Source organism: Caretta caretta, chromosome 1, assembly GCF_965140235.1.
Source record: "Caretta caretta isolate rCarCar2 chromosome 1, rCarCar1.hap1, whole genome shotgun sequence".
Lineage (NCBI taxonomy): Eukaryota > Metazoa > Chordata > Testudines > Cheloniidae > Caretta > Caretta caretta.
Genome location: NC_134206.1, coordinates 238,137,870 through 238,156,143, shown reverse-complemented (window position 1 = coordinate 238,156,143; position 18,274 = coordinate 238,137,870). Strand labels below are relative to the sequence as shown.

Sequence of the window (18,274 nt, the reverse complement as noted above, 5' to 3'; positions counted from 1 at the left end):
AATAAATGAACACACACATGTGAGATCAGACTGATGCAAGAACGGCAAGCATGACTGCATGTGGGACAGACAAGATTGTGCAAGACCATTGCAGGCTGTTGTGTCCTTGCTTTTTGCTGTTTGTGTTTTTCACGTAAGGTGTTGATGTGCCTTGTTTCAAAGCGGTTAACGGCAACATGGCAAATCTGCTGCCACCTTGCTCTGTCATGGACTGTTGCTTCCCAGTTACTGGGGTAGGCCTGACACGCTTTCAAGTGTGACTTTGGTTTATCTTTACACCCTTTGGACTGGTCACCATGAGAGCAGGTGTCTTGCTTTAACTGACCCTAACGTATAGCCTTGGGTATTCTTGAGTCAGCAGTACAATCAAGTTGCCTAGACCAATGCAGCTGAGTTATTATAAGCATTCTTTGAAAGCCAGATGTCCAACAACAAATAAGCATTTCAGTATTAGGAATCTTATCCTAGCATTTGACTCTGCAAACAGATTAAAGACAGCACATATGATCACGTTTCCTGATATCGGGTGATATGTTGTCCATGTCTCTCAAACTCAGTTCTGGGTCACTTTCCCAGGGGCAGTATCATGGGCCGCCAAGGGCATCCACAGGTCGTAAGTAGTGGAATGCCCTCCAGATATAGATGGTAGCTGCAATATAAGCAGGGACAATAAGCACTCGTGGACAATCTAATGGCAGTACCAACAGGGCATGGTGGAGCAGAAGGCGGCACTGCTGCCCCTACAAAATGTCAAAAGATGCGCAAAGATGATACTGGACTAAATAATTACATAAATAATAAATGACTTAGCCTCTTTTTAAGCCAAATTATTGGCAATTTACAGACCTGTGTAATCACTTCATTCACCTTTGAAATACAGCCACCTCTGGGGTGAAAAGAAGCAACCATACAGCTGCCCAGAGCAGCACTACTGGACAGGAAATGACATACACTAGACTCTGTTGAAATTGAAGGGGGAATTCAAACAGTTAACGTATTTAAGGAAGCAATGGGCTTTAGGGCCTTGGTAGTGATACTTAGCATGTTACACACACTACTTGATTAAGCTTCAAAACACCCTTGTTAGGCATGGTACCCTGCCCCTTTGTACAGATAAGGAAAATGAGGCATGACAAAGTTAAATTGATTTGCGCACAGACACAAGGCAAGTTAGGTAGCTGGGATTAGAAGCCCTGTTTTCCGATTTCCCAGTCCTGTGGTTTTTAATTTTAGACAATGCTACATAGTAATTGTCTATTAAGTATCTCGAATTGGTCTGTTCCTTAAGTTAGTTACACTGTACATTTTCAATTCATATTGTAAGCAGGCTTCAGCAAATGGTATTTATGCTCATGGCTGAAACAGCTAGAAGTTGGCGCCCTAGAGCACCAACAGCAGAATTAAATGAAATTAGACTTTATGTATCTGTTGTGTTTATATCTATCCTTTTAGCAATTAAAGTTACAGTGGAATGGAGTTGCTTGGGGGGGGATGTCACACACACACACACACGCTCCCTTTCTGCCTGGACACTCACCAAGCTCTACCTCATTAGGCACATGTGCATTGAGCCTCCTGAGTCTGAACAGAATCCAGACACTGTGCCCGGGTGGGGTTTCTATACACACTCTTGTCGTACAGATCCTCTGTAGCACCCTCTCCAGACAGCTGGGACTCCTCAGTCCAACTGCCTCACCTCTGGGATTAGTGCTGACCCCTCAAAGTCTGTCTGTAGCCTAAACACACCATCTCCCAGAACTCAAGCCATGTGGCTGTTCTAGGTTTACAGTTTGACCCTTCAGGGACACATGACATTGAAAGGAAACAGATACGCAAGTTTTTCACAGGAATCTAAGCACGATTTACTCTTTACTTAGCAGCATGAGAAATATACATATCTAGACAAAATAATAAACACACCTATGTGCATTTCCATGATCAGTTTCCTCAACACTCTGGGGAATGCTTTGAGCTTTGGCAAAGTCCAGTGTTGTATCCAGGATCCTGCTCCTGAAGCCCACAGCTTCTCTTCAGAATCAGAGTCTCTCTCCCCTCTCTAGGCCAGTCAGCTTTTTCTGATCTTGTCTGCTCCCATAGTTAAACAGGACTCCCCTACTACAAAACATGCCCCGCTCTCCTGCCCAACGCTTCCTGTGTCTATCTGACTTACTTGAATTTATGTTTCTCTGCCAACACCTGGTTTATTTGTTCTGCTGATGATGATTTTCCACTCTCCAATTCACCAGCCCTCTGGGGAGCAACTTGGTCAAACTGTTTTCCCCATTCAGGCAATTACCTTTGCAAACCCATTGTTCAGTCACAGCACAGTTTATAACTCTCTGTTGTTTCTGGTCTGGCAGAGACCAGGGACAACAGAGCTACAGTCCCTGTGAGCAAATGGTGGACTCTACCACCACATAACAGGCATTCAATGATACAACAATTTCATAACTTCGTAACATCAGTTTATAAGGTGTACATAGACAAATTCCCCAAATCATCACACTGAGATTGTTTCTCTAAATTAAAACCGTCTTACATATATTTAACACCCATCATCATGAAAGATTTCCCAAATATTCTATACACCATATACCTCCAGTACCACTAAAATGCTGCCATATTTGTGAGAGAGAGCAGCAAGCCACCAGTACTCAGTGGGAGGAGTGTTAATTTTGGCCAAGGACACTGGAGAAAACTTCTGGTTTCAAGAAAAGTGTCATGGAAACTTTAACATCAACTGAGACAAGACCTCCAGATTTTAAGATCTCATCTGAAAGACCTATATGCACAGTGAAGCACATGGTACTCAGTCTAGTTCACAAAGAATTGAGTTGACCCCGATGGGAAGCTATGGTTCAAACCTGAAGTTCCTTACACTGTTTAGCAATCCCTGTGATTATACCACCCCATGTGATGCCAGGCTGCATGCATTTTCCATGTCTGTAGGTAATGGACAGAGGCAAAAGTAGGGATTATAGTTTTGTGAGCCTCAGGGAACTGGAAAAAACAACTAAAAACACAAGTCAGCCTTCTATTAAGTTAGTTACTGTCCAGGAAGCTGAATAAAGTAATATAGTAGCTCTTTTTGTAAGAATCCACAAGCTTTTATTTAAGCCAAAGGGCTGGAAGGAAATTGTATTTTTGCTCTGTGTTGGAGGCGGAGAAAATTCTGAAATGTGGCTCTCCTGGGTATATTTGATTTTAGTTTTGCACTTTGTGTGACTGCCTGCAGAAAATTATAAGCCTTATTTTTGTTTTGTTTTTTACTCATGTATGAGACTGAAAATATGAAGGTCTGGAAGGTACGTGACACTAAGTAAAACAGACTGCCTGTTTTGGAGTCACTGTTAGCAGGCACAGGTTTTTTGCTGCTGCTTTTGCATTTTGTACTTTTTTGCATTAAAAACAACATAATCTTGGTTTAGAAAGGTGCTTTAAAGAGAGGATGAGGACAAAGAATATGGAGAAAACAGATGTACAGTAGGAAGAATAGGCTGATGAAACAGGGAAAGGAATAAAGAGGTATCATTCAAAAAAGTCCCAGTCTCCTCGTCTATGTAAAGAGCTGCAAGAGGTAGCTAAGGGGTCAAAAGGGATTAAGCCTGAAGAACTTAGATTTCCCAGCAGGGATGGCTCAACGCTCTCACATCCAAAAAGTGAAAAGGAGCAGGACCTGCTGCATTAGTTCCCCTTCAAGGTCCTAAGACTATATTGAAACATTTGTAGTATCAGCTATGTAACATGTTATGGGCTCATGTTTCCCTCAATTTATCTTTTTTCTTCCAAAAAGAGGTGAAGATGCAGTTTGGCCAGTTGACAGAAAATCTAGAAACTGTGCCATTGCTAAGGAAAGAGAAACAACTGTCCCTTCTTGGAGATTAAAATTTCATTAGACACCTCATATGTCAGCCACACTTAAGTCTTTGGAGTCAGGACTACCTGAATTTTCGAACAGCTCTCCCACTGATTTGCTGTGTTGCCTTGAGCGCTTCACTTCTGTTTAATTTGAATGTATAAGTGGCAAGAACTATTATGAAACAGTGATTTGAGAATTGGCCTGGATTACATGTGAGATATTGGCAGTTGATAGCTTTAGCCCCATACTGTGTATCCACCCCAAATCCTTCAACCTTTTCTTCCGCCCATACACCCTAAATTACATATTCCTGGTTTCCTCTGAATTTGCAATGCCTTCTTAGAGCCAGCTCATAGGGAGTGATTGAAAGCCCCGTAGACTGTGCTGTGTCCCTGTAAATTGTCATTCCTCAATGCCTACAGCTTCTCGTTGCCCAAGGAATGAGAGTTCTCGCCCTCCCAACACTTTCATGTACAGATCCTCAGTAATGAAAAGATTCCTTAGCTATGCAGCTTGCAAATTAAAATTTTTCAGTGATTTTAAATGAAAAATTAAGATGGTAATTTTTATATTTTGGCCAAGAACATGATACATTAGTACTGTCACATTAATACGGCATCATTAATCAAATCATATTTGTATTAAATTACATGACCTCTTACTGTTTCTGTCCTTGCGTTTATTCTGTCTAAAAAATGTTTCTTCATTTTTTAAAAATTCATCTACAACTCAGTGAAAGGGACACGGTAAAAATTATGGATTACATGGCAACTGGCATCTGCTTAGCTATGCATGTAAAAGGAACAGGTGCAAGAAGCTCTCTCTCCTTGGGGCCCTTCCTCACTCCCATGCAGGAGCTGGTCAAAACAGCAGCCTCTGAAGTCTGCTGAACAAAAGAACTGCTCCCTGTTAAAGCCACCTCAAGGGGGGCAAGGAGGGCCCATCCTTCCCTCCCATGCCAGTGAGCAGAGCTGGTTAACCACTTGAAAGTCTATCGTACTGAGTGACCTTGTCCCTAGTACTTGGGAGCTTAAGGAGGCATTAATGACCCATATGTAGAAGTTAGTAAGCAACTGTAATGCTTTTGGTCCAAGGTGTTTGAGGAATTCCAGCAAGATATTATCATAGCCCACCGCTGTGTCTGGCTTGATGAAGTTAAGGGCCTTATCTAGCTCATTGACCATGAATGTCTCTGGTTGACTCCACATTCTGATGTCGAAGTTGGCACCATTCGTCGTGTACTTTTCATTTGAATGGCTTCTCCAATGGGACCTTTGCTACCCACATTAGATAGCTTGGAACCTCACTGGGCTTAACCAGTGCATGATTTTGACATGAAGGTTGTTGAGTAGCACCCAGCCAGCGGATCAAGTTCCAGCACTTCCGCTGCAATAAGTTAAGTCAAAGCTTCTCTGTGGATTCCTTCCACTGAGTGAGCATGGCAGCATTCAGAGACTCAGTCAAGTGGTCAGCGATGTCCAGGTCACTAGATAACTGGAATTTCCTGAGCAAGGAATAGCTGAGTTGGTATAACTGAGCATGTGGCTTTGTAAATAGCTCCTTGGAACTGGTGGTATTCGTCTTTGACTGGGTTGGGATACAATGCAATGGAATGGTAACCACACTGCGTTCCTGTATGGCACAGAACTTTTCCCAGTCTGTATTCTGGAAATTCCACCAACACTTGATTGAGCTTCAAATGATGTGTGCTGGAGCCCGATGTGAATGAGTGATGGTCTATGTTGGCTATGGGGGAAGTTATCAGGTACTACACGGCTCAGGGCTTGTGAACAGCCATCTAGTGAACTGACCCAGCAAAGTTTGGGAGAGTAGTCTTTCAACCATCTGGCTGAAAGAAATGTGCCATGTTGTTTTGCATTGTGAATCAACACAAAGTCATCGTTAGTTGCCCAATCCATCAATCGTTCAACAGCGGCATCCGAATCAGTGAACCCCCACTCAGAGTGGTGGCTGTTAAAATCACCAACAAAGATTGGTGGATGATCAAGTATTGGAAGGACCTGCTGGTTCCAGTGCACACTCAGCAGCTTATATACATTGGCAATCCTGGATTGCATTGTAAAACCTGGAGGAGGAAAGTGGAACAACATCAAATATGTCAGAGCACATGTATATTGCACGGCCATATTTGACATTTGGGGTGAGTAAAATGAGGCCAAAGCCATTGATACCGTAACATCTTGCTACGCTAATTGCAACACGAGTTTCTTGCAAACAGATCACGTCAATGCTGCGACGAGTAGCTAAGGTACTAATGATGCTGCATTTGGCTGCTGACAGGTCCTCAATGTTTAGCTGAAGAATTCAAAGGGCTGGTCCAATGGCTTGAAAGTCGAAGGATGGCGATACATTAGGCTCACAGTCAGATAGCACGTGACCAAGATTCATTGCTGAATTTGGTCCATTGGTTGAATCATTAGCTTCCCTGGCCTGGGCCAGGCAGTGATGGGTAGCACGATGTGAATGCTGATCCATTACCCCCCAGTTTTCTCAGAAAAGTTGCCAGTTCAAGCTGGGGTATGAGCACCCGAACCCTTAGAACATCAGCCCCTGCCCTCTGCTATTCAACAGCAGAGTACTGTGCTTCGGTCTGGTGTCGCTTGTCTCACACTAGGCTAGTCAATGCAGAGCTTAACAAAGCCATGCGTATTGCTACCAGGACTTTACGTGCAACTCCATTGCCATGGTTGCCAATACTTAGTAACATAGCACCGCCCCATATTTGCCATGAGAAGGCCTCTATGTTGCTGGCCAAGATCCACGAGAACAGCGACCTGCCTTTGTATGCAGACCTCTTCCACCACCCACCAGCTCACCTGTCTTCTAGACACCCTTTATGGTCATTTATGCTACCACAGAGCATGACTGTGGAATCTGCTTGGTACAACGAGTGGTCAGTGACAACAGTTGCTAATTACATTCTCATCACTGACCCAACCATCTGTCCACCAGGTTTTGTTCTGTGAAGACACTTGTGATCATCTCTGAACCAGTTTCAAACAGGACAAGGCAACTGTGCAGCTGATCTCTTCAAATGGGGTTTTTCTAATGACCCACGTTGCAGCTGCGGTCAACTTCAGACTATACCGCAAATCCATGACAAGTGCCGACTGCCTTATTTTGACGGCGGGCTCCGGCTCTCCACCTGGCTGATGATGACACCATCCAATGGCTGGACACATTGCGCATATGCTGAGAGAAGGAGGCATTGTGCCTCACAGAGGCACCATGTTGCCCAGTGTTCTGCAACAGAAAGGAGGGGTTGCTGTGAGCCAGTGCAGCTCCCTGATCAACACAAGGAGCTGTAATAACTTGTGTCACTGGTGTAAGGTCCCACAGGGACCCTTCTCTAGATTATGCCATCCATGTCCTGCCCCAGAACACTCTCTTTCTCCCTTATGCTGGGAGTTATGAATGCAGCTGGTGCTTTCCAGTAGCAGAGTACAGTGCAGGCAAATGCTCTATTGGCCACATGGCCATTTTAAGGTCACTAGTTGCCTTAGCAAAGTGGGGAATCTTACCAATGATGATGAGAGCTGGACGAATTTTGAAAGTCTGATTGTCTTTTCATTATTCACTTTATTGCACTTCATTCAGCGTGCACAGTCAAACTGGAGAGGTGGTTTCACTTTTGCTGAGCCAGGTTCGCTCTCTAATTCTCATACACTGGCACAATGCTGTTGTGTTTGTGTTTTACAAACTGTGCAGGAGAAGGTATACATTTAAAATGATTTTCACTTGAGACAAAACATAAAAACCCATGGAAACATGTATACACAGATATTGATTGTATACTAATATACAGTCTTTTAAACAAACCCTAGATTTAAAGCCCAAACCTACATGACAGTGTCCTTTTAAATATTACAAACCAATTTACTATTCCTGAAGCATTTTCTTATTAATGAGAGACAGAGAGACTGGAACATAGGAATTGATTACGAATGCAGCTCGTTTCTTGTTAGGCTGTCGCTCTCCAGATTTTTTAATTCAAGAATACAATGTTCACATTTCATAATTAACCCCAGTGTGTTCTCACAGTATCAAGGTAACTTCAAGGGTAAGTGTAAATCTGGAAGCCCTTGTATTTTTCTAAAGGGATGTAAGGCAAGCTTTCTCACTTATTTTGAAGAGCTACAACAGCATCCTAACAGTGGTGATACCAACTAATTTATAAATTCCACTACCTCAATTTGGGCCCAATCCCACACTTATTCTACATTTGCAACTTGTACTGGGTTGCCTTTGTATTGTGTTTATTACATGACGATCCTATTAAAATATCTCAGTTACTGTACCGAATGCACATTTCAACACTGCTAACAAGAACTTTCCAGGCTCTCACTGTAGGGCCTTGTCTACACAAACATTTAGCTTGTGGCAAGGTGGGGTGTGAATCTGCCATGCAGTAGCCTGTGGCAGACTAACTGTCCTTGGGGATGCTGCTGACACGTATTAACAGTTTGTTAGTGAACTTTGATCTAGTCCTCTTTGAGACAGGCCTAGATCAAAGGTCACTAACTAACTGTCAGTCAGCAGGGTCCACAGGGTCTATGGCAGGCTAGTTTGGGGGATATGCACACCCCAGTTTGCTGCAAACTACATGGTCATGTAGAGAACTCCTAAGGATTTGTGTATCCCAAGAGCAGAATTTATACAGGCAGTTTTCAAAGGAAAGTTACCATCTCTCTATTGTGTGGGTTTTTTAGATGGTTGGGTTTGGTTTGGTTGGTTGATTAGTTTTGGGGGGTTTTTTATTTGGTGGTTTTTTGTCTTGAACTGTTATGAAATCTTTTGGAAGTACCACTGAGAAAAAGATTAGACAGTTTTAAATAAATCCTTATATAATATCTGTCTATCTTAGGGGTTTATACGGCTGCCAATTACCATATTATCGGAGTGCCTTCCAAAGAAAATCAATAGCAAAGTCCCTGGTAGACTTCATGGAGTTTCTGGCATTTCTCCTTGTTTGGGATCAAAACTCTGCTTGGGGTAGGGTTTGGGGGAGGGATTATTTTTTGGTTGGTTTAGGGGTAGAAGTGGGTTTCAGTGTTGACACTGTCATTCTGATGGGAAAGCTTTTATGAACAGGAAGGTTTTTCTAAAGAACGGTCAAATGTTGGGTTCCTCTCATTTCATCTAGACGTTTGTTCCATAGGCAGATCCCTCCACAGAGAATACTTTGTCCCCAGCTCTCACGTGCTTTCTCATGGTCTTTGGGATCTGTATTGTCCGAGAGGAATGCAACTGTCCCAGTGGATCATATATAAAGATTTGGTCTTTTCATGTAGCGCGGACTTGCCCCATAAATAGCTTTGAAATTTAGGACTCAGGCCTTAAACTGGTATCAGAAACTGACTGGGTTTAAGTGAAGGGACTTGAGTTTGGGCTTGATGTACTCATGGCAGCCTAAGCTAGGGAGAGCACAGGCAACTGCCTTCTTTGCCAGCTGGAGTCTGTGTATCTTCTTGTCGTAGCCGTGGTCAAGCTCCCTCTCGTGGACGCTCTCTAGGCTGCTGTGTTTGGATTCCACATGGTGGATCTGTGTGCTTTTAAGCTTCCTTTTGTCTGGGTAGGCTCTGGCCTCTCTGGCATACTTCCTGGGCACAGATTCTGTTACTCTTTCATAGAAGTGGGACCTTATGTTCTAGTTGGCCCAGGCCCCAGCACCACCGCTGATCCCCCAAGATACCACAGTTGTTTAAGCACCTCCTTTCTCTGAGCTCCAACCATGTGGCCATTCTGGATTACCATTTATCTCTCCATGGAAACAGAGACACAGGCTTTGCAAAAGGTTTTGTACACAGTTACTCTTTACTATTGATAGCCCAAGAAATGTACAGCTCTGGGAAAAAAAACAATAGAACATCTGTATGCATTCCCTACTTCAGTTTCCTCATTACTCTTCATTATTCTCTGTATTTAGCTCAGAGTCATTTATGGAGTCTAGGATCCTTCCTCCCTGCTTTAGGCTTCTACTCTGGAACATGGAGTCTCCTCTCCCTGCTCCAGCCAGCTTTCTGCTTCAGCCTCTGGTCTCATCTTCTTTTCTCTCTCATTCTCAAATGGCCAGGGAAAGACCATTGCTCTTATAACCCTGAGTCTCCTTTGTCAGGTGACCCCCCTGAACAGCCTCATCAGGTGAATAAAGTCCCTCACCAGGTGATTCATTGTTTAGTTACCTCCCCTGTGAAGATAAGCCTTGAAAAACTTGTTTACCTTCATGTTAGCCATCTCTTTGTCCAAGAGTTTTCCATTTGAATGGGTGATCACCAAAATTCAATACACCTCCATTGTTAGCCCAGAGTCTCCACCATTTGGACTTTGAGTCCAACATGGAGGTAAAAAGGCAACAGAGAAGACCGACAAGTCCCACATTCAAAATGGAGTTTGCAGTCTGATATGCATAGAGAATCCCCAATATTAGTCAAAAAGCATAAGCTATAAATAGCCAGATTCCCCAAATCATCACAGGAAGAGCCTCTCCTCTATGTGAAAGGGATGCAGTTTCCTAGCAAGCTGGAGATGAAAAAAAGGCATTTTTAGATACTGATGCATTCAGACTTAGTGAGAAGTTAAACAGGCCCCTGAGGCTTCATACCATTTTGATAAATGGGGTCTGTATGCCTTCAGTAGAAGGTAGAGATAAATGTCTGTGACAGTTCTTCAAAGCATTTCTCCCTTCCAGTCAGCATTACTTTAATCTAGCCTAGGTTTGTCTTGAGCCAGTTTACTTTCCTTCTAGAGCTAATTTCATGTTGGCATTTTGACATGTTAGTAGTGTTGGTTGTTGCATCAATTGAGAAAGAGATACATACTTGAGTATCATCAGCATACTGTTGGCATCTAAACCTATGGCATCTCACTGTGTCTCCCAGTGGTCTCATGTAGATCTTTGTAGAGAAGAGAGGATGCTATGAATCCCTGCAGGACTTTGCAGATGAGGATCTTTGGAGAGGAGGAAGAGAGTTACTCATTACAATCCTGTAACTTCTGCTGGAGATGAACTGGAGCTAGGCTGTCTATTCCTGCTATGTCATGTCGGCATGTTAGTAGTATCTTGTGGTCCACTGTGTCAAAGGCTACAGAAGGTCCAGCAATATAAGCATGGAGATCTTTCCTGTGTCTAGGGCCATAAGAAGGCCATCCTTTAATACCACTAGAGCATTCTCTGTTTTGTGTCATGGTCTGAACACTGATTTTGTGGCATCCAGGATAGGGGATGGTACATATGTTGCCAGAGCTTGCTGATAATTACGTTTTCAGTTATTTTGCCCAGGATTGGGAGGTTGGGGATAAGACAGCACTTGGAGGGATCTTCAAGGCCAAGTACTGGCTTTTGGGGTATTGGGTGAAAACGTATTTTTAAAGGAGTTTGATAGGTGTGTTCTACTGAAGAAGGCATTGACTATTTCCAGTATAGGAAGTATAACCGTTCTTCACTGGCTTTTACCAGCTATGAAGAGCATGGATCAATTTCACAAGTTGGCTGTAATATTTTTCAGAAACTCTTTATTGCACAGTATGCAAACAGGGTATACTTTCTAACAATGCTCGTGTTTTCACCAGTGATAGCTGTTTATTATGTATGATGTGCAACAATTACATGTTCTGGAAACTTCATTTTATTTTTAGTGAAAAGGGCTTCTTGAACAAGTGAACTCAAAAAATGAGAACTATAAAAGAGAGTATAGTGCTTTCTGGAAATAATCAGCACTCTAGTTTTATTTTAAACGAAGGCAGTTAATTTCTAACATATTTGCTTGTTTCCTTGATGGTGGCTGACATGTTATTTCTGTTGTTTTTTCCTGTTCCATGTTTTTAAGCAAAGGTTCTCTTTAGAGTTGCTTCAGAATATGTCATCAGCATAGTGTTAACAGTTATTTTGGCTCATCATCAATACCATTTTAAAATATTAAAATAATCCTAGTAATTTTAGTGTTTGTGCTCTTATATGTGCTCTTATATTATGATGAACAAAATAATTATTAATCGGGAACCAGCCATGTTTTACAGGTAATGATTACCAGTCCGTCGAATTCCATATAGTTATTACTATAATTAATTAATTAATTAGGTGCCACCTCTGTCTGAGAGGCAAGTAAAAGCACAAAGTCAACTTAGGGCAAGAGGTCCCAATTTTTACTAACATAATAAACAGGTGTCTTGGACTGACAGCATACAGTATCTAAAGTTCCAGCAGTTTACCCCTAATTACTATGCTAACAGGCCCAACACATTGTGATGAGGAGGACACTAATGTGTGACAATTAAAATTGGGCAAAGAACTGATTTTTCCATCAGTTGGCAGTTCTGTAAAAATAAAATAAAATTAATTTCAGGACAAACCAAAAACGGAATTTTTTTCAGAATTTTCAGCTAATCAAAAAAATCAGAAACATTTCCATTTCATTTTGGGTATTTTTTAATGAAGGCAAAGGAAATGAAGGGCTAGATTCACAAAAACAGAGGAAGGGTGGTGCTTTCCTCTTTATACCCAATGTCCTCGTGGTTTGGGCACTCATTTGTCATGTGAAATATACCCAGTTTAAATCCCTACTCTGGAGCAGGAACTTGAAGCCAGCAATTCTCCTCGTCCCATGTAAGTGCTCTAAACCCAAAACTATAGCCTAATTTTGGAGGGAGGTGGGTTTCAATCTCTCCCATTGAACTGCTTTACATAAAATACTCCTAGTTATGAGCCAGTATAAAACAGTGAGAATGACTCTATAGCCAAGTAGCCAGACCATTCACTTTCAAGGAGGGAGACCTAGGTTCAAGTCCCTGTTCCAGAGTCTGGATTTAAACCAGGTATCCCATATGCCAAGTGAGTGCCCAAACCACTGAGATATGCGGTATAAGGGGGATATCACCACCCTACCTTTATTTTTGTGACTCTTGTCCTTCATTTCCAGCTGTGGGTTCTAACCACTTGGGAAGGGGGGTCCTCCTTCTAAGATTTTGTGAGTGGTGCTTAACTCCCCCTCTAGCTCAAAAAACCAAAAGATTTCAATCTGATTATTTGAAAGTTGTTTGTTTTAACATTTGTGAGATTTTTTTTCTTTTGTTTTTTTAATTCAACCAAAACAGTTATTTAAAATCTACATGAATTTGCTCAATGTTTTGGTAAATCCAAATCTGAAATAAATTTTCAGAAAAAAAAAAAGTTTCAGTCAAAAAATTTTGCCCAGTTCTAGTTCCAGTTCATTGTGGTTTGAAAATTTGGTCCTGACTTGACTAAAACTACATAGCAAGTCACCAACAGAGTCAGGAATAAACCGCCCAGAATAAGGAATTCTGTTTCTCACTGCCGTGATCTAACCCTGAGACAAACAAACTGCTTTATAAATATTTACCTTAAACTTTCTTTGCCACAACTTAACTCCATTCCTACTAGTCCATTCTTCTCTCAGTGGTAATTATAACTAATTCTTGTTGTCTTTATATAATCCTTTCACATGTAAGTTACCCCTAAGGGATTTTTGTATATGGAATAAGCCTTCTCTTAATCACTCCACAATGGACCTCACCTGTATTTCCTAAACTTGTTAAAATATTTTTTGTTGCAGTCTTCTGAATTCTCTCATTTCTTTTTCAGAATATGGTGTCAAAAACTGAATGTAGTATTCCAAGTGAAACCTATCCCTGAACTGAGTAGGTCTACCCTTGTGTCCATGTGATACTTCTGTTGTTAATAATAATTTATAAAATGCATCCAGTTCTTTGATGATCATGAAATGATAAATTTCATGACTCTAAGGAAAGGGAAGACTGAGGATGTATTTTCAAAAAAAACAGACATTAACAAATTCAGAGAACTGAAAGGTAAGATGCCATGGGAAGAAAATCTAATGGAAAAAGGCGGTCAGGAGAGCTGGCAGTTTTTCAAATAGAGAATATTAAAGTCACGACTGAAAAATATCCCGACTCAAAAGAAAGACAGAAAGTATAGCAAGAGGCCAATATGCTCCATCAGGCACCCTTTAATTACCTGAAATTCTAAAAGGAATCCTACAAAAAGTAGAAACATGGACGAGTTGCTAAGGAGGAGTACACATTAAGAGAAAGTCCCAAGCATGTATAGATAAAATCAGAAAGGCTAAGGCACAAAATGAGTTACACCAAGCCAGGGACATAACCAGCAATATGCAGATGTTCTTTAAATACCTTAGGATCAAGAGAAAGACAAAGGAAAGTGTAGGTCCTCTAACTTAGTGGGGAAGGAGACCTAATAACCGTTAACATCAAGAAGTCTATGGTGCCCACTTTGCTTCTGTCTTTATTAATGGTAGATCAGGTACTCAAGGAGGAAGGAACACAAGCCAAAATAGGGAAAGAACAGGTTAAAGAATATTTAGATAAATTAAGTGTATTCAAGGTGGCAGGACCTGATGAATTTCATTCCAGGATATATAAGGAACAAGCTGGATCAATCGTGGAACCACTAGCAATTATCTTAAGAGAATTCAAAGAGAACAATTGAGGTCCCAGAGGACTGGAGAAGGGCAAACATAGTACCCATCTTAAAAAAGAGAACAAAAAGGAACTGGGAAATTAATTATAGACCAGTCAGCCTAACTTTGATATCTGGAAAGATACTGGAACAAATTATTAAGCACTCAGTTCATAAGTACCTAGAAGATAATAGGGTTATAAGTAGTAGCCAACATGGTTTGTCATGAACAAATCATGACAAACCAACTTAATTTCCTCCTGTGATGAGGTAACCAGCCTAGTGGAGAGGGACAAAGCAGCACACATGATGATAAGGCTTTTTTTTTATAGTCCCACATTACAGTCTCATAAGCAAACTAGAGAAATGTAGCCTACATGAAATTACTATAAAGTGGTTGTATAACTGATTGCAAGACCATACGCAGGAGTAGTAACCAATGGTTCACTGACAAACTGGGAAGGTGTCTGTATTGGGGTTCCGCAGGCGTTAGTCCTGGGGCCAGTACGATTCAGTATTTCCATTAATGATTTGGATAATGAGGTGAAGAGTACGCTTATACAATTTACAGATGACACCAAGACAGGAAGGCACTTTGGAGGAAAGGATTAGAATTCAAAACAACCTTGACAAATTGGAGATTTGATCTGAAATCAACAAGAGGACATTCAATAAAGACAAATGCAAAGTACTACTCTTAGGAAGGAAGTATCAAATGCAAAATTACAATATGGATAGGTGCTGGTACTGCTGAAAAAGATTTGGGGTTTATAGTGGATCACAATTTGAATATGAGTCAACAATGTGAAGCAGTTGCGAAAAAAGCTTTCATTCTGAGGTGTATTAACAGGAGTGTCATATGTAAGACGTGGGTGGTAATTCTCCTGCCCTACTCGGCACTGGTGAGGCCTCATCTGGAGTACTGTGTCCACTGTGTTTGTGGGCACCACTCTTTAGAAACTATATGAATAAACTGGAGAGATTTCAGTGGAAAGCAACAAAAATGACCACTGAAGGTAGGACAAGAAGTGATGGTCTTAATCAGCAGCAAGTGAGATTTAGGTTAGATATTAGGAAAACTTTCTAACTATAAGTGCAGTGAAGCACTGGAACAGGTTACCAAGGGAAGCTGTGGAATCCCTGTCACTGGAGGTTTTTAAGAACAAGTTGGACAAGCTCCTGTAAGGGAGGGTCAAGGTTTATTGGGTCCTGTCTCAGCACAGGAGGCTGGACTTGATGACCTCTCAAAGTCCCTTCTGGCCCCTATATTTCTGTGATGGTACAGAAAAAAGGTGCTATATAAGTGCATACATAACAGAAGACTTGCAACACCCCAGTGCTATAAATTAGCCTTTTGAGAGTGCAGTATGTATTATAGTCTGCACCAGGACTGCCAGGATCATCTTTTTTAAAATGAGATGATATAGGTAAAAAGCATCACACAGATACACATAGCCTTACTGAACCTAAATTTTCAAAATGGATGGTGTTTTAGCCATGTCATCCCCACTAACTTTTATCACTCTGAGAACTAATACATTCATCTTGAGCTCTTAATCCCACCTCATCTTCCCTGCTCAAAATAGAAAGAACTCCTTCCTACTTTCCTAACTCTCCTGTTTTATCTCCCTCCACCTTACAATGGAGTTTTCTCTCCAGTCACCTCCCAAACAATCCTTTCTTCACTGGTCTCCTATTCAGAACTGCTGGATATTTTGCTATGTGGTGTGAAAGAACGGTGACACTGGAGGTAGTGGAATGGTAAACTGTATATATGGTAAGATAAAATATTTCAACGGTGAACAGAGATAGGAGATTAATGAACCAGCTATTAAATAGAGGAACCCCGTGTTCTGATGTCAAACTGAGCAACACATGAAGAACAAACCTTTTAAAAGCTAGAGGGCATTCTAAATGTACCTAATACTTAGTAATTTGCATAGTTATTAATTTTACTAGTTGAATTCATGGTGGAGTTAAAACACTGGTTTTAAACTTCCTTGCAAATGCTCAGTCTTTAAACTTTACTAGCCTAAGTCAGCAGAAGCTTTTTTTATTTTGAATACATAAGGCTAAATTTGTTCTTGGTGTAATTCCATTGACTTGAGCATGGGTCATGGCTTGGAACTTGAGACTCTTGCTGGCAGTTTGTCAGTTACTTTAAGCATTAGTAGTAATCTTTAGGTATAAGTGACGCAAAAAAAAATAAGTGCTTTTGGTATCAAAAATATTCAGTTTTCTTATACTTTATCTGCTTTCCCATATATGATTGCAGGTAGTATATGACGCAGTCACCGAGCTCCAAGGACGTGTGTTACAGCTTATTGTGAAAAGCAAAGGAACATTTGTGGGAGCTATCAACATTCAACTGAACAGTGTCCCATTAAATGAAGAAAAGTGGTACCCATTGGGGAACAGTATAATTTGAACATTGCCTTAGATAACTGAAATATTCATTCATTATTTCTCTTTCTCTTTTCTCATGGGCCATTTTGGCACATTAGCCGAAATATTTGCCTTTGAGAATATAATATGCAGTAAACCACTAACCATATATACATTGAACTACTAATCACACGGAAATTCTCTCTTTTTCATGATCCATTGCCATTTAGCTATCTTCACAGAATTACTACCTTTACCTGCAACAAGTTCCCATTAGCCTGGGTGTAAAAAGGCTTGCAGCATGCAATTTCAATTATCTTGGATAACATTTCTTATGGCAACAAGCAAGATATTTGTTCCTGCTGATCACTATTATTTGTATACAGCTAGATGTGTTTTATGTATCCCTAAACCTGTGATGCTGGAGCCTTAGCCAAAGCCCATTTAAGTCAATGGTAATCTCCCACTGACTTTAGTGGGCTTTGGATCAGACCAAGAATGAGCTTATTGGGGTGAATTCACTCTACTTGATGTCTGTGTAGTTATATCAGTTTTAAATATGGCCCAGTTAGTATGATAGCACGTTCACCTGAGAGATCATAGTAGAATGACAGCCAGTTTGTATTTAAAACTTCTTGCTCATTTCACATTTAAAGTGTAACTATATGTGCAGAATTTAAAATCTGAACATTTAAAAGAATTTAAAACTATACTGTCCTTTAGTTTTAGCGTATACCTTATATTTTTAAGTTTTAACTTGCTGATGTAACATGTGACTTTGTAACTTTCAGACCTGGGGAAAGATGTTTCATCTCACTGGGTTTATTCTGGGAAAATATTTGGAAATAAATAAATTCTGGCAAAATATCTGATAATAGATAAATGTTATAAATTAGAGTTTGAAAAATATTTATATCCAACGATCCCCATAGACTTTTAAACATTTCCAAAAATCCCATGTAAATGACCAATGTATTAGAACCATCACACAGTAAGTAAAGGGGACATACAATAAATAGTTACTCTGCTGAAAGGTTAAATTAAGTAAAATCATATTATAAGAAATCTTTGTTCATTAGTAAAGAAGAAAAGGAGTACTTGTGGCACCTTAGAGACTAACCAATTTATTTGAGCATAAGCTTTTGTGAGCTACAGCTCACTTCATCGGATACGAAAGCTTATGCTCAAATAAATTGGTTAGTCTCTAAGGTGCCACAAGTACTCCTTTTCTTTTTGCGAATACAGACTAACACGGCTGTTACTCTGAAACCTTGTTCATTAGTGTTACCCCATTGCATGTTCATGCTGCGTTTGGGAACTAGACAATACATACACAGGCTCCAGTCCTGTAAAGCCTTATACATATGCTTAACTTCCTGCACGTGAGTATCCCATTGAGTTCAGTGGGACTGGTTCATGAACTCAGTCCTTGAAGGTGCTTTTGCCCAAATCCAGTGAAACACGTAAGCACGCTTTTTACTTCCCATTAGACTCACTGAATTCCATTAACATCAGTTGCACACATGAGCCCCATGTGCATAAAGTTAGGCACTTAC

The 18,274-nt window shown here is 40.8% G+C and overlaps 1 protein-coding gene across 1 annotated transcript in view; it reads left to right on the top strand.

The window, feature by feature from the left end:
* Positions 1 to 17,587, top strand: part of PIK3C2G (phosphatidylinositol-4-phosphate 3-kinase catalytic subunit type 2 gamma) — a 276,099-nt gene extending 258,512 nt beyond the window's left edge. The window contains exon 32 of the mRNA XM_048827594.2: positions 16,609 to 17,587. Within this exon, the coding sequence (XP_048683551.2) occupies positions 16,609 to 16,761 (153 nt within the window). The 3' untranslated portion in view covers positions 16,762 to 17,587. The remainder of the gene's footprint in view (positions 1 to 16,608) is intronic.
* The last annotated feature ends 687 nt before the right edge of the window (positions 17,588 to 18,274 follow it).